The sequence below is a fragment of the Rhagoletis pomonella genome, unplaced genomic scaffold (genome assembly GCF_013731165.1).
Source record: "Rhagoletis pomonella isolate Grant_MI unplaced genomic scaffold, Rhpom_1.0 Rhpom_scaffold_00532, whole genome shotgun sequence".
Taxonomy (NCBI): domain Eukaryota; kingdom Metazoa; phylum Arthropoda; class Insecta; order Diptera; family Tephritidae; genus Rhagoletis; species Rhagoletis pomonella.
The window spans coordinates 55,374-69,382 of NW_023459086.1; the positions used below are offsets into that span (position 1 = coordinate 55,374).

Sequence of the window (14,009 nt, forward strand, 5' to 3'; positions counted from 1 at the left end):
GTGTAATTGCTGGCTTATGCCGATGACATCAACATCATCGTTAACGAAAACCGCGAAGTCTGTTCTTCCTTTTCCAAGTTGGATAAGGAAGCAAAACGAATGGGTCTGGTGGTAAACGAGGACAAGACGAAGTATCTCCTGCCATCAAACAAACAGTCAGCACTTCGCGCCCTGGCACCCACGTCACAGTTGACAGTTATAATGAACCGCTCAGGAAAATTTAAAATAACATCGGCATCATCGGTAACAAAAACCGCGAAGTATGTCCTGCCTTTTCCAAGTTGAATAAAGAAGCAAAACGAATGGGTCTGGTGGTAAACGAGGAAAAGACGAAGTATCTCCTGCCATCAAACAAACAGTCAGCAAATTCGCGCCCTGGTACCCGCGTCACAATTGACAGTTATAATTTCGAGAAAGTAGAGAATTTCGTTTACTTGGGAACCAGCATTCTGGTTCGAATAGACATCGACACTCCAGCTCTGAAAGTATTCAACTCGGAACCCGCTGGTGGTAGCAGAGGAAGAGAGAGGCCCCCACTGCGATGGAAAGACCAGGCAGAGAATGACTTGGCTTAACTTGGCATTTCCAATTGGCGTCAATTGCCATGGAAAAGAAACGACTGGCGTGCTTTGTTGAACTCGACCAGAATCGCTTAGGTGGTTACAGCGCCAAACAAGAAGAAGTAGGAGGATGATAGCTGCAAGTACATTACTATTTTCCGACTTATAAAACTAACTCTATACATATTTTCCTGCACTTTTGCATATTGAAATAGTATGCAAAGCAGAGTAAAATTATTTATAAATGAGTAAATTGTCTACTTCTTTAAAACGCATGACCGAAATAGAGCTGCCGAAAAAGTGAGGTTAAGTTACCGACTAAACCTTCTTATTATTACCCCATGGGTCCTGCGCTTTTGGCTGTGAACCAGTGCAAGGTTATGGAAGCTTCCACATCAATTGTAGCATATTTTTAAAAAATGAATAAGAGAGGGCTTTCAAGCTCTCTACGAAATATTTATTTATCCTAAAAATAAAGAAAACATTATCAGATTTACAGTTAATTAATTAAAGGATTAATAAAAGGATGCTTCCACCCATCGAGGCAATGCAAATGCTGCGGAATGTACATTACTGGTATAATATTTCAACTTCATATTTTCTAATTCTGTTGAACTAAATTCCTTTATCGGCGATTTTAAATCTCTGTGGGGCTCGAGGCATCCAATTACGAAGCCAATGTGCCCACATGGATAACTCGGGACATTCGTATGGGCATATGCTACAGTTGAGAAATGCTTTTTGCAACTCTGCAAGGTATTTTTCACATGTTTACAGTTCAGCCAATAACTTCCGCCTTGGGAGCACACAATACCATCTGGTCGCAAAGCATTTTTCAAAAGTTTATAATAACTCTCCTGAAACAGAGACTGTGCAGGACCAACTGGATCAGAACTATCCGTTATAATAACATCAAATTCATTCTCGTGCTCTTTCATGTAAGCGAAACCATCTCCAATGGTAAGTTTAAGTTTAGGACTCTGGAACCCACATGCCATGCTTGGAAAGTATTTTTTTGAAAGCTCTATTACCCTCTCATCAATTTCCACTTGATGGACTTCCTCTACCAACGGATGTTTTGCTACCTCTCGTGCAACTCCTCCATCGCCGCCTCCAACGATAAGCACATTTTTAGGACTTTTGTGACTGTTCAATGGAAGAAATGATATCATTTCTTGATATGAAAACTCATCTCGCGTTGAACATTGAAGGATTCCATCTAAAACAAGGCAAGTTCCATACGTCGACCTAAAATATACAAAATCAGTTAAATTATTATGGCTATAAATGGGCGATAGAAATAGAAATAAAATAAATAAATTAGTTAATAGCAAATATCACTGTGCGATAAATTGAAGGTCAAGATGTGGGGGGTGAGAAATCTTTTTGGAGAACGGGCGAGCTTATGATAACCCCAAAGAAGTTTGACTCATCGAGGGCAAAATAGTTTTTGAATGTCAAATTAAGTGTGCATATGAGCTATAATTGTACGAGTCCTACACCCTTTTTGATTTCATAATTTAGATTTGGCTGAAATGACCGCTGTGGCTGCCTGCAGGACCTAAGTTCAATCCCTGGCCGAGCAACATCTGAATAAGAAAAACTTTTTTCTGACAGCGGTCGCGGCAGACAATGACAAACTTCCGAGTGTAGGTTTTGGACGATACTACTCACAAGTACGATACCAGCAATAATTTTTGTTCCTTTCAGGGTATTTTTGGCATCGATGGCTTTAACGAAATACTCGAGTAAAAATATCGATACTTTACCTCGATACCCCAGCATTTTCAGTAGTTGTCACTTTTGTTATTGTAGTGGTATTTTTGCTATCTCTATTACTGTAGTCGACAATAAATAATATATGGGTAAATTCACGTCAAATGTCTCAAACGCGCTGAGCGGTGCAAAACAAGCTACTTTTCGCCTAGCTGGGAATCAGACAAAAAATGGGAATCAAAATTCGAAAAATATGATTTCTCTTTATTTTTCTACAGGCTATCCGATAGTGCTATGTGTTTTCGAAAACTATCCCATTTTCATGGCGAAGTTCGAAGCAAAAATTTATTTGTAATTTTTCGCAATTATGGTCATTTTTAACTAATGTTTCATTTCATTTTCAGTTCAGTGTACGAGCAAAAACCGTTGTGCCACCAGTAGTGTGATTCACTAACTTTTTACAATGCGGCTTGCCGAGTTGTAAGCCAACAATTTTGGTTGTTTGCAGTAACGATTGTGCGATTCGCGAACTCTGCTGCCGCTTAAAGTGTGTTTGCATTTGCTAGGTTCAGAAGGCGCAGCAGTTGAGCGCCTTCTGAACGGCTTGATACATTAGCTGTCAAATTTAATTCTCAAACAAACCAACATGTTGTCTCAAATGATCAGAAAAATATTACGATCATCTAACACGCAACTGTTCAGTTGATCAGAAGTACACAACAACGCGTTCAGAAGGTGCAATCGCAAGAGTTACTGAGCTGTTGCGCCTTCTGAACGTGCCCATTGTTCAACTTTGCGTTCCACATTTGCGTTCAACTCAGCGCAGGGTCGCACGAAAAAAAGTTGAATGGCTAAAAATATAAAAAATATGAAAAAATATCAAAATATTCGCCATAAACAGGTGTTTGCATTGTTCAACTTTGCATCCAACTTTTGGTTGAATGGCCTTTCAACTAATTGATTTCAACAAAGTTGGTCGCCAGCCAACATTTAGCCATTCAACTTTTTTTCGTGCAACCGTGCGTTGAGTTGAACGCAAATGTTGAACGCAAAGTTGAACAATGCATACACTGCTTAATGGGCACAAATTCGTTGTATATGCCAAGGCGCTCGTGTGAGCACAAAGTTCGCAAGCGTTTTATATGGAAGAAAATGCCCAACACTAGGGTTGTTCGACTTCACTAGAAAGTCGACTTTCGACTTTTCGATCGATTCTGTGCAGTCGACTTTAAAAGTCGACCGATCCACCAAGAAAAACCGACTTTTTTAATAAATAAAATTATTATTATACTCTGCGTTTAACCCATATATTAGCTATAAATGTAGGGTTCAGAATAGGCCAAAAATATTACGATTTACTAGTGGTCTTTAGAGTAGTCTGTAATTTATTGAAATTCAATTTATTTATTTATTTATTTACCTGTAAGACTCAGTCTTTTGTAGTACATCAACAGCTTTCAATTACAAAATTAAAACGCAAAATCGTCTGATACAGACTTATCTTAAATCTAACGTAAAAATATAATAGCAATAAATTTAAATACAAAGAGTTATCTTAAATTTAAAAATAAAATAAAAAATAAAATAAAAAATAAAATAAAAAATAAAAATTAAATAAAAGTAAGATTAAATTGTAGTCATTTAATAGTCACTCATTGCAGTTGGGAAACCCAAAAAGAAAAACACAAAGCAAAAAAAACAAAAAAGATGGAGAAATAAATAGAGAAAAGAGAACTGTTAAATTGCAATCACATTTATCGCACAGAGGTGAAATACTTGTGTATTACTTTCTTATAGTTGCTCCTATTCAACGCAGCTTTGATAGTATCAGGAATGGAATTCCACAGCCTCACAGCATTAACAAAAAAATAGCCGGGATGAGGGCAAATAGGAAAATTTAGGGATAATCAGATTTTGATGCCTACAAGACTTAGGTAATTCTAACTTCTCGTGAAGATATTTCGGTGTTTTGAATTGTATGAGATTGTAAATATATATACAGTTTCTGGCCGAAAGATATTCAAAAATGCTGCATCCAAGAATTTTGTTTTTCCAGAAAGAGATGTGGTCATATTTTTTGAGGCCATAAACGTAACGCGAGGCCATGAACGCAACATCAATTTTGTGATATGAAGTAGAATCAAGTTTACTATACACAAGCTCAGAGTACGTAATGTGTGGTACAATGAGTTGAATTGCTAGTTTTCTTCTAGTCTCTAAAGGCGTGAACGAAGCTGACATTCTCAATCTACGTAAAACAAAATACACATTATTAACAACTTTATTAATATGGTCAGAGCAGCTCAACATAGAGTTAACAACGAAGCCTAAGTTTCTAACTTTGTCAGTAAACGTAAGGACACTATTACCAACAAACATTTTTGGAATATCCTCAACATGTACAACATTGTTACTAATGGGTAACACATATGACTTCGCAGCATTTACGCAAACACAATTATCACGGGACCATTGCGATATTGCAGACAAGTCACTATTTATTTTATAACACAAATCTTCAACAAGACCGACACGGCTAGACAAATACAATTGATTGTCTTCAGCATAGGCATGGACATTAACATACTGACAAACAGAAAATACATCAATGACAAAAAGACTAAACAAAAGGGGACCAAGCACGGAGCCTTGCGGCACACCGGAGGCAACAATACAGGATTTTGATTACGCAATTGGCACATCACCTTTTGACTTCTTCCCTCAAGGTAGCTGGTCATAAGTTTAGCAGAGCTATCGGAGAATCCAAAGTAATATTTAAGCTTTGTACAAAGCAGGTCATGATTTACTAAATCAAACGCCTTAGTAAAATCAAGAAGGCTGAGAAGAGTTAAGTTATCTTTGTCAAACTGTATTCTTATGTCGTCAAGTATTTTCAACATAGCTGTAGAGCAGCTATGCTTTGGTCTAAATCCTGACTGCAACGGAGATAAAAGATTATTTTCTTGAACGAATGATGAAATTTGCTCTGCCATCAAAGACTCACACACTTTTGATAATACTGGCAAAATGCTTATTGGCCTGTAGTCACTAGGTTCAGAGGCGGTATTCTTTTTTTCTTTTTAGCGACAGGAATAATCACAGCTTTTTTCCACTCCGTTGGAAAACATGAAGTTGTGAAGCAGTGATTGATTATATGTGTGAGAGTTCCTAGAATGAATGGCAGCACAAGTTTCACAAACTTCAAGGATATACCATCCTCACCAATAGCATTAGACTTGATGCTCATAATTGACTTCATAACTTCTGCTTCTGTATCTCCATTAAATTGAAACTTTTGAAAGTTTTTCCAGTTATACAGCATGAAAATGTTGGTTGTGAGGGTTTTTAAAAATTACATTTTTGAAAAATAATGTAAAAATGTTTAAATTTTCATAAAACAAAATTACGGACAATTTTTTTAAAAATGTTGCCTTCCGATGGAGCAGAGGTGGCGGGTATTGGTAGAAATATAATTGCCACTTTATAAACATGGGATAAATATGGCAGTAGCGCAGACAGCTAGTGGATTGGGATTATCTACACGACTAATGTCGCATATTAACTGGAATTCTACCAGCAGCGTTTCTATCGGTGTTTAAAATTTTGCACCTTACGGATTGGTCAAATTCGAACTAAAGACTGTCTGTAGAAATTTACATAAACTCATGCAGAAAAACTTTCTTGCATGAAATTTTTAAAATAAATACCTATGTTTACCTTACCTTATTATTAACTGAAGATTGTGGAGACAAACGATTAACAAATTTGAGGAATTTGTTTTCATATAATAATTTTATGCGCTGCTCTTAAATGATTTGACAATGTTGTTGTACTGTCATTAAAATTCATCTCTCTACCACAGTTTTCACATTTCACTTCAGTTTTATTGGCAATTTTTTTTAAATACGACCAAACAGCACTCCGCGCCCTTGTTAGAAGATCAGTTTTTATTTGCAAATAAATTAAAAAAAGTCGAGAGTCGAAAGTGAAAAGTCGACTTCAGTCGACTTCCATAAACTGAAAGTCGATCACTAAAATTCGACTTTCAGGAGTAAGAAGTCGATTTTGGTCGAAAGTCAAAGTCGAATTTGCTATCCCTACCCAACACCCTCCATAAAAAAATTCAAAAAAATTAATGGTAACCTTTAGCGACTTGAAACTTGCTTTTTATTAGTCTAAAATTGAACGGGCTACAAAACTGCTTACCCGAAAATTTTATAAAGATTCTGAGTAAAAAGTTCGAAATCTTGGTGAAAATTTATTTAAGTTAGATTGATTTCTGTGCAAGCTTTGAAATTTTTATTCACGGGGTTTCTGTTGTTATATAGGAGATGGAACTATTAAAAATAAAACTATTTGGAATAAATAAATGCACATAAGTAGCAAACAACATAATTTTGAATTTTTCTGCCATATTTTACTCGAAGCTGTAAATAAAAAGCTTACAAAAACATTTAAAATGAAAAATATTGTTAATATTTAAAAATTCACTGTATGCACATACATATTTATTTTCAAAGACTGATTTTATTATGCTAGTGTCTTGATGATTATTAAAGAAATATTTAAATATGCATATACATATATGATATCTATATTTTTAATAAACGATGTACACGTATTAAATTGAAAACGTAAGATTAAAAAATAGACTTATCATCTTTTAACTTCCAGTTTTCTATATTTGTGTTACGCCCTATTGGAAAATTATTACCGGAACACATATAGACAAGTTTTAACAAACAATTTTTTGTTATTTAATTTATATTACTTGTTAATAGTGTGATGAAATGTGTGATGGCCGCTGTGGTGTAGTGGTAAGCAGTGCGCGCTTCCACTCCGCAGCAACTGGGTTCAAACCCTGGTCAAAGCAACATCGCAAAAATATAGAAAAAAGGTTTTTTCTTAACAGTGGTCGTCCCTCGGCAGGCAATGACAAACCTCCGATGCATTTTTGCCATGAAAAACAGCTTCTCATAAAAATACAATCGCCGTTCAGAGTCGGCGTAAAACTGTAGGTCCCTCCTCTTTGTGTGACAACATCAAGGCGCACACCACAAATCGGAGGAGAAGCTCGGCCAAACACTAACATATGTGTAAGCGCCAATCTATTATTATTATTATTAATAGTGTATTCTGCACCTAAAATCGCATATACTCTAGTTTCAAACCTTGTGCAACATTTAAACAAAATTCAACAAACTTTCATAAAACTTCAAGTTTTTTATCAGAATAATAAACAAATTATGTATGCAGTTTTGTAGCCCAATGAATTTTAATAAAATAAAGTACAAGTTTGATGTTGCTTGCTTGCCCGAAGTCGGCCGGACAATTTTTCCGGGCGAGTTGTAAAAACTGTCAAACTGCCAAAAGAAAAGGAATGATTTTAGACAAGGCGAATTTATATAAGGTGGTGTTACTAGCTCAGCTGATTTTGTGTATGTGTTTCGCCGCACGGCTTCCGATATCAAATTGAAAAATTTTGTTTGAATTTCTACACACACTCTTACAGATTTTGACAGTTTATGCCGCCAAAGCAAAAACAAAATACATGTAATTTTTTGTTTCTGCTATCACCTTATATTAATTCGCCTTGATTTTAGACATTCAAATTTTAGCTAATCGTAAATTTATAATTTTGTGCGATTTGACGTTGACGATTGACACCTGATGTGGAGGGCAGTTAAAATTGTGTACACAATAAGCGTATTCTTGAAATCTTGCAAAGCCGTTGCACGTAGCATGGATGCACGAATTGCGTAACTTGAAAACACACAACAAATACATGGGAAACAACATTTCCTATCACTGAAAAATATGCAAATTCGAAATCCAGGTGTATATTTTGCAAAAAAGCATAGCAATATAAATGCGAAAACAAAACAGTGTGAAATTTTAAATATAAAAATTTTCATAAACGAAGCTTCAATGATAATATTTCTAAAGAACTTAAAACATATAGTAAAATTGAAATAAAAATCACACCAATTATAGATTTCTATATATGTATGGATGTATGTACATTGCCGCTTTAAATTATTGACATAGGGAATTTTTCACAAAAAACATAAAAAAATATCTTAACTTCCTGCAAAACTTAGGCAAATTCGATAAATTTGAATACAAGTTGGCATTTTAGTATAACAAAGTTCTAGTTTAAAGTTAGTAAAAAATCGTGTTGATTTTTGGGAATTTCTTTGCAGGTAGTTTCTTCCAAACAAAAAAAAAATTGTCGAATATACTTTGTATTTCACTCATTTTAACCGGAACACAATTAAAAATTTTGCTTCACTATACGGCATATAGATCGATTAGTAGATAGAATATGTAAAATGTAAATATTTAAATAGTTCTACATTTTTTACAAAGAAATGTCTACATTTCTTACCAAAACCCGGGTGCCGGGACCGGGACATAACTCTTAAATCCGGGACAGTCCCGCCAAAAACGGGACGGTTGGCAACCGTGGGCGTGAAAGGTTTCGTTTTGACTGATTTCTTCACATACTGAACATCCAAAATACTGTCTAAAACAAATTAAGTTTGCACATTGTCTTCTAATAGAATCAAGCGAATAATAAAATTGTCTGAGCCATAAGCCCCGGCAACTATTGCTCCATTTTTGTAAAATGATAACACCCAAATTCATAAACTATAAAGAAGACTTTAACTGCTTTACAAATCGAAAATTTGTATGAAATCTCACTTTATAGAGCTCTATAAATCTATTTTATTTTCTATGAATAACGCCATAAATGTATTATTATTTTTCACTTAATGAAATGAAAAAATAAAATAAAATATAATTGTCAGATATTAATTCGCCTTTGGGAATATTGTCAAATGATTTCGCCTTGATTTTGATAGTTTACGCCATGATAAAAACATTACAAGGTAAATTCATTCTCTCATTTCGCCGGCCATGACTTTTTTCTGACGTTTGCCAACATTTTAAAATCATATAAAATTGAAAATAAAAAACTTAAATTGTTCACAATTGTTGTTGTTTGAGGTTGAAAATGAGAATGTGTGTGTGAGTTTGAGTTTTGATTTTAAAATTATATTGTTGGCAAACGTCAGACTGCCTCTCAATGGTTTTACCTTGTTATGTTTTTATCATGGTTTACGCCGCCAAAGCAAAAACCAAATACATGTAATTTTTTTTTTTGCTCTCCTGTTATCTGCTTTTCACAAAATCAGTTAAAAAAGTGATACAGTAATCTATACTTCATTCTTCATAAGGGCTAAGCAGAAGCATACATGTGAATCTTATTGAAATAAAAGATTTAAATAAGTAGATGTACTCACGTTTCTATTACTTTAATCTCCTGAAATCTTGATTTCTCTTCGTGAAGAATTTTATTTACTTTTAGAGAAAACGCTTGGCCTGGCCACAAGTCATTTTGTAATTCACTAAACCAACCCTTTAAAATTGCATCCACCATAATGAAAGTTAAACACGACGCTCAAAAACAATAGGACTAAATGGATTTCTCGTTTCGAATTGTTATGTGACCCATAGCTTCATTGATTATTATAAGAAAAACGCAGATAACGAACAATATTTAAAATATGTATTCCTTATCTGTTTTTTGGGGTGTCAGGAAATTGCTATAGTAACCGTAGCACCGGCCGCCCTGTAGAGAAATACATACAATAAAACATTCAAGTGTTGATATTTTAAGCACAATTGCGCTTTTATTATTCCAATTAGTTGTACAATGTACTAAATTGCACTTAATAGGCTTTCAATATAAGTCGCATTTGCCTACCTGATAATTACTGATAGTTATCAAAGACTATCAGCTTTTGGCGTTCGCATACGCAAAAAAAATTGCAAAGTAGGATGAAGGAGAGAGCAAAGAGAGATGTCATTTTGAGAAAAATTGTTAGCTTCTGGTGAACAAATTTTTGCCAGCAAGAAAATCAGTTGATCAAAAACAACTAGCTGGTATTTAAGCAAACCAAAAAATTAAATTTTAGCATCTTTGATGGTTTGCATGTTAAAAATGATAAAATTTAAGTAACTAAACGACGCTAAAAAATCACGAAACAAAAGTTAGTGCAGCTTGTAGGACAAAAAACAACCGTTATGTTCGTACTTGGAAGTTTTCATCAGGTAAAACTAAAAACCCTTAGGTTGCCAATTATGTACATATGTAGTATTTGTCTAAAAGTACATTTAGTTTCGAATAAACTGATACATCACTTAATGCAATTGCATACAAATTTTTCCAAATTTAACAATTTAAGGAAAAAACAGTCTTGAATTTATTAATGTATGTTAGCAAAAAATTGGTTTTTCATAAAATTTCAGGAAAATGGGCGAGGCACCGCCCACTTATATCATATTGTAACTTATACTTTCCTTCCCGAGGAAAGTGTTTAAAAAAATATCCAAGTTTTATTTAATCCGCATCTCGCGGACAATTATCAGAAGTGAACTTTTGTCTCTTAAAGCACGAAAAAAAGTTGAATGATGGAATATTAAAATATGAAAAAATATCAAGATATTCGCAATAATTCGCAAAAAGGTGTTTGCATTGTTCAACTTTGCATTCAACTTTTGGTTGAACAGTCTTTCAACCAATCGCTTACAACAAAGCTGGTCGCCAGCCAACATTAAGCCATTCAACTATTTTTCGTGTAATCCTGCGTTGAGTTGAACGCTTAAGAACTAATTTCACAATGACGTTTTGGCGTTGCATCAGCCAGTGGATTGATGAAATGCCAATGCTTGAGAAATGCAGTATTGTTTTCTTAATTTTTAATTAAATGAAAAGTGTACAGAAGGTACGGGAAAGACATCGTTGCACTTTATGCGTTCTGGGATATTGGAATGCACTTATGTTTACAGCTGTTTGAGGTCTGTTTTTTGGTTTGATCTTCGATTGCAAATAATTTAATTAAGAATGCAAAAATGCTGCTGTCAGCATTTTGGCCATTCGTTATTTTAACTACATTTGTTTACGCTAACTTTGGGTGGCTTTTAGTTTGATATTAAACTACAGAAGTTGTTGCGTTATGATTTTAATTAAAAAATGAATGTAAGCTTTCTGTATTTGAACTTTATTGTGTACAATTTGTATTTAAATCGTTATGTGTGGTTTGCTGTTAACTTGTATATATCAAAAACGACTTCACCGATCTCGAGAAATTTGACATACAAATTGTGCTTAGCTTAAGGAGGCTGTCCGTGCTCCACCCACATAACGGTAGTTTAAAAAAAACTCAAAGCTAGCTATATTTTAGGGGAGCAGGTTTTGTTGTTAATTAATAAATAATAAAATAAAAATGGAGGGTTCAGGAACTAATAGAAACCAATTTTCATGTTGTACTCGACCCTACCTACAACGTGCACTAAGTTTTGTTTCGGTGTATTTCATGATTTGTTTTTAGCATCGTATTATTCGCTCAGTAAATAAATTGCGTCAGGGTAACACTTTGCGATCAGTTTTTGTTTTAAATTTTAGACTTTTTACTGTAAACAAAAATTCTATGAACTGTATGTTGTTATCTTATGAGAGAATATATGGCATTTGGACGGGGTTTTGCTGCATATTTCTTAGTGGAGATTTTAAACGATATCTTTCATTACAACATCGCAAAGTTTTTTCTACTATTCAACAGTGGTCACATTCGGTCAAAACATACATTATACTTGCTCCAAAATAAATTAGTATTGAAAATAGAAATATCGGATAGTGACCCCGCCCCTCCTGCAACGTAAGTTTTGAAACAAAAAAAAAAACTATGTTTCAATAACAACTAAAGCCAAACTACCGATAAATGAAATTTTCATCAACCATTTATCAATAAATTATAGTTTCCCTTTGATTGTTGATGCTTCCAGCAGGGTAGGAGTATGATGTATTTCGGAATTAATATCCGTCATCATTTATTAATTTCGGTTTCTCACGTATAATTTTTCATTCTGATTAGCTAGTTTTTTTCGTCCGTGTTTATGCTCAGAAACGCCTTGTTAAGTACGTCGCGGTTAATGTATGTACATATAGTTATTTATATATATAAAAAAGGATGTATGTATGTATGTATCTATGCAGCTTATAGACTCCGAAACCATTCAGCCGATTTTGTTAAAATTTCCAGGATAGCTTCATAGAAACTCGGAGAGTGTTCGTGTGAAATGTGGCTATTTTTGAAAGAGTTGCCACCTGTCAGAAAAATAAAATTTATTTAAATATGCAAGTAAAGTAAGTATAGATATCAAATGGAAGGTATTTGAGAAATATATTTAAGAAAATTTACATCAAAAAATATTTTAATAAGTGTTGCCACCTGGTAAAAAAGTTAAAAATAATGAATATCTAATGCGATTCACATCAAATATTGCAATATGGGTATCAAACGGAAGGTATTGGAGAAAGATTCACGCCAAACATATTTTTGAGTAGAGTTGCCACCTCTTTCAAAAAAAGTTAAATGACATACATGTGTGTATTAAAAAGTATTTCGCAGGATACGGGAGCTATTGGGAAATGTTTCAGTTAAGACCAATTATCGTATAGAGTGTCCACATACTTAAGAAAATAAAATCGGATAATATTTTTAAGAAATACCAAAGATTTAGAGTGTGATAAACTTTAAAGTCTGTCAAACCGAAAGCTTACCAGAAAGAAAATGCCGAATCCAAATTTTTAAATCTATATGTGAACATATGTATGTATGTTAATGCCAGAGTTGTGTAAATTTTCACCAGGTTGCAATTTAAAAAGGGAATTTGTTTAATAGTTAAAAACCAAAAAAGTACTCAATATTAATGCATAACTTTTGTTTCTTATTGAATAAGGCTTAAAAAAATATAATAAAATTTGCAATAAAAAATGTTGTAATATTTTTTCCTAATGCGCATACGAGATTTTGCTTGCATAATTTTCCTAAATTTGGGTGTATAAATTTTGGTATTTTTCCACAACATTCAAGAATACCTACATAGAAAACACTTTGTTACCTAAGTTCACATAAATAAAGGGTTTAAAAATTTCAAATTATTTGGGAGGAAAGTACCTGCAGAATTATAGCATTCGTTGTTATTTTACGGTTGAAGGTAGTTAAATATTGTTTACAAGAGTATATTTTGTTTCCCTAGTTTACCTAAACAATGGCTTCATAAATCTTGGGATTTTTCCACAACATTCTTGAAGAAAATACCTACGTACAAAGAAATTTTTCTGTATACACTAATTTAGATAAATAAGAGGTTGCGAAAGTCTACCGATTTTTTTTAAAATTATTGCAGGAAAAGTACCTGCAGAGAATATCTTCTGCTGTTTGCACACGTTTTAGCATAGATAAAATATGAGGATTTTTAATCTTTTTAAGTGGAAGGTACCTTCAGAGAACATATTTATATTGTTTGCCTGAGTTACATAAATATAAGGTCGCATAGCTAAAACATTCGCTCATAGCAAGTGTAGACACTGCGCAAACGATAGTGAATTCTTTTTCATCTGAGATCAGTTCAACATACAGAGTATTATTATTTACATTCACAAAAAAATAAAATCATGCCACCAAAGAAAGCATCAATTGGAAGAAAAAACCCCAAAACAAAAAAGTCGAATGAATACAGAGCGGAGGAAACGGAAAATCAACGAAATGTCCGACTTCAACAAAATCGAAACAGAGAGACAAGCTCGAGAAATGTGGAAACGGAAAACCAGCGGGAATCTCGCCTCCAGCAAAATCGTGTGAGAGCTTCAACCTCCAGAGA

At 34.0% G+C, this 14,009-nt stretch overlaps 1 protein-coding gene across 1 annotated transcript; it reads right to left on the minus strand.

Annotated features, from left to right (window-relative positions):
• Positions 1 to 995: 995 nt before the first annotated feature.
• Positions 996 to 10,302, minus strand: LOC118751089 (spermidine synthase-like; the record flags this gene model as incomplete). Its single annotated transcript, XM_036485857.1, is given in 2 exon segments — positions 996 to 1,808; positions 9,584 to 10,302. Coding segments are annotated over 2 exon segments (870 nt in total). The 3' UTR covers positions 996 to 1,075.
• Positions 10,303 to 14,009: the final 3,707 nt, after the last annotated feature.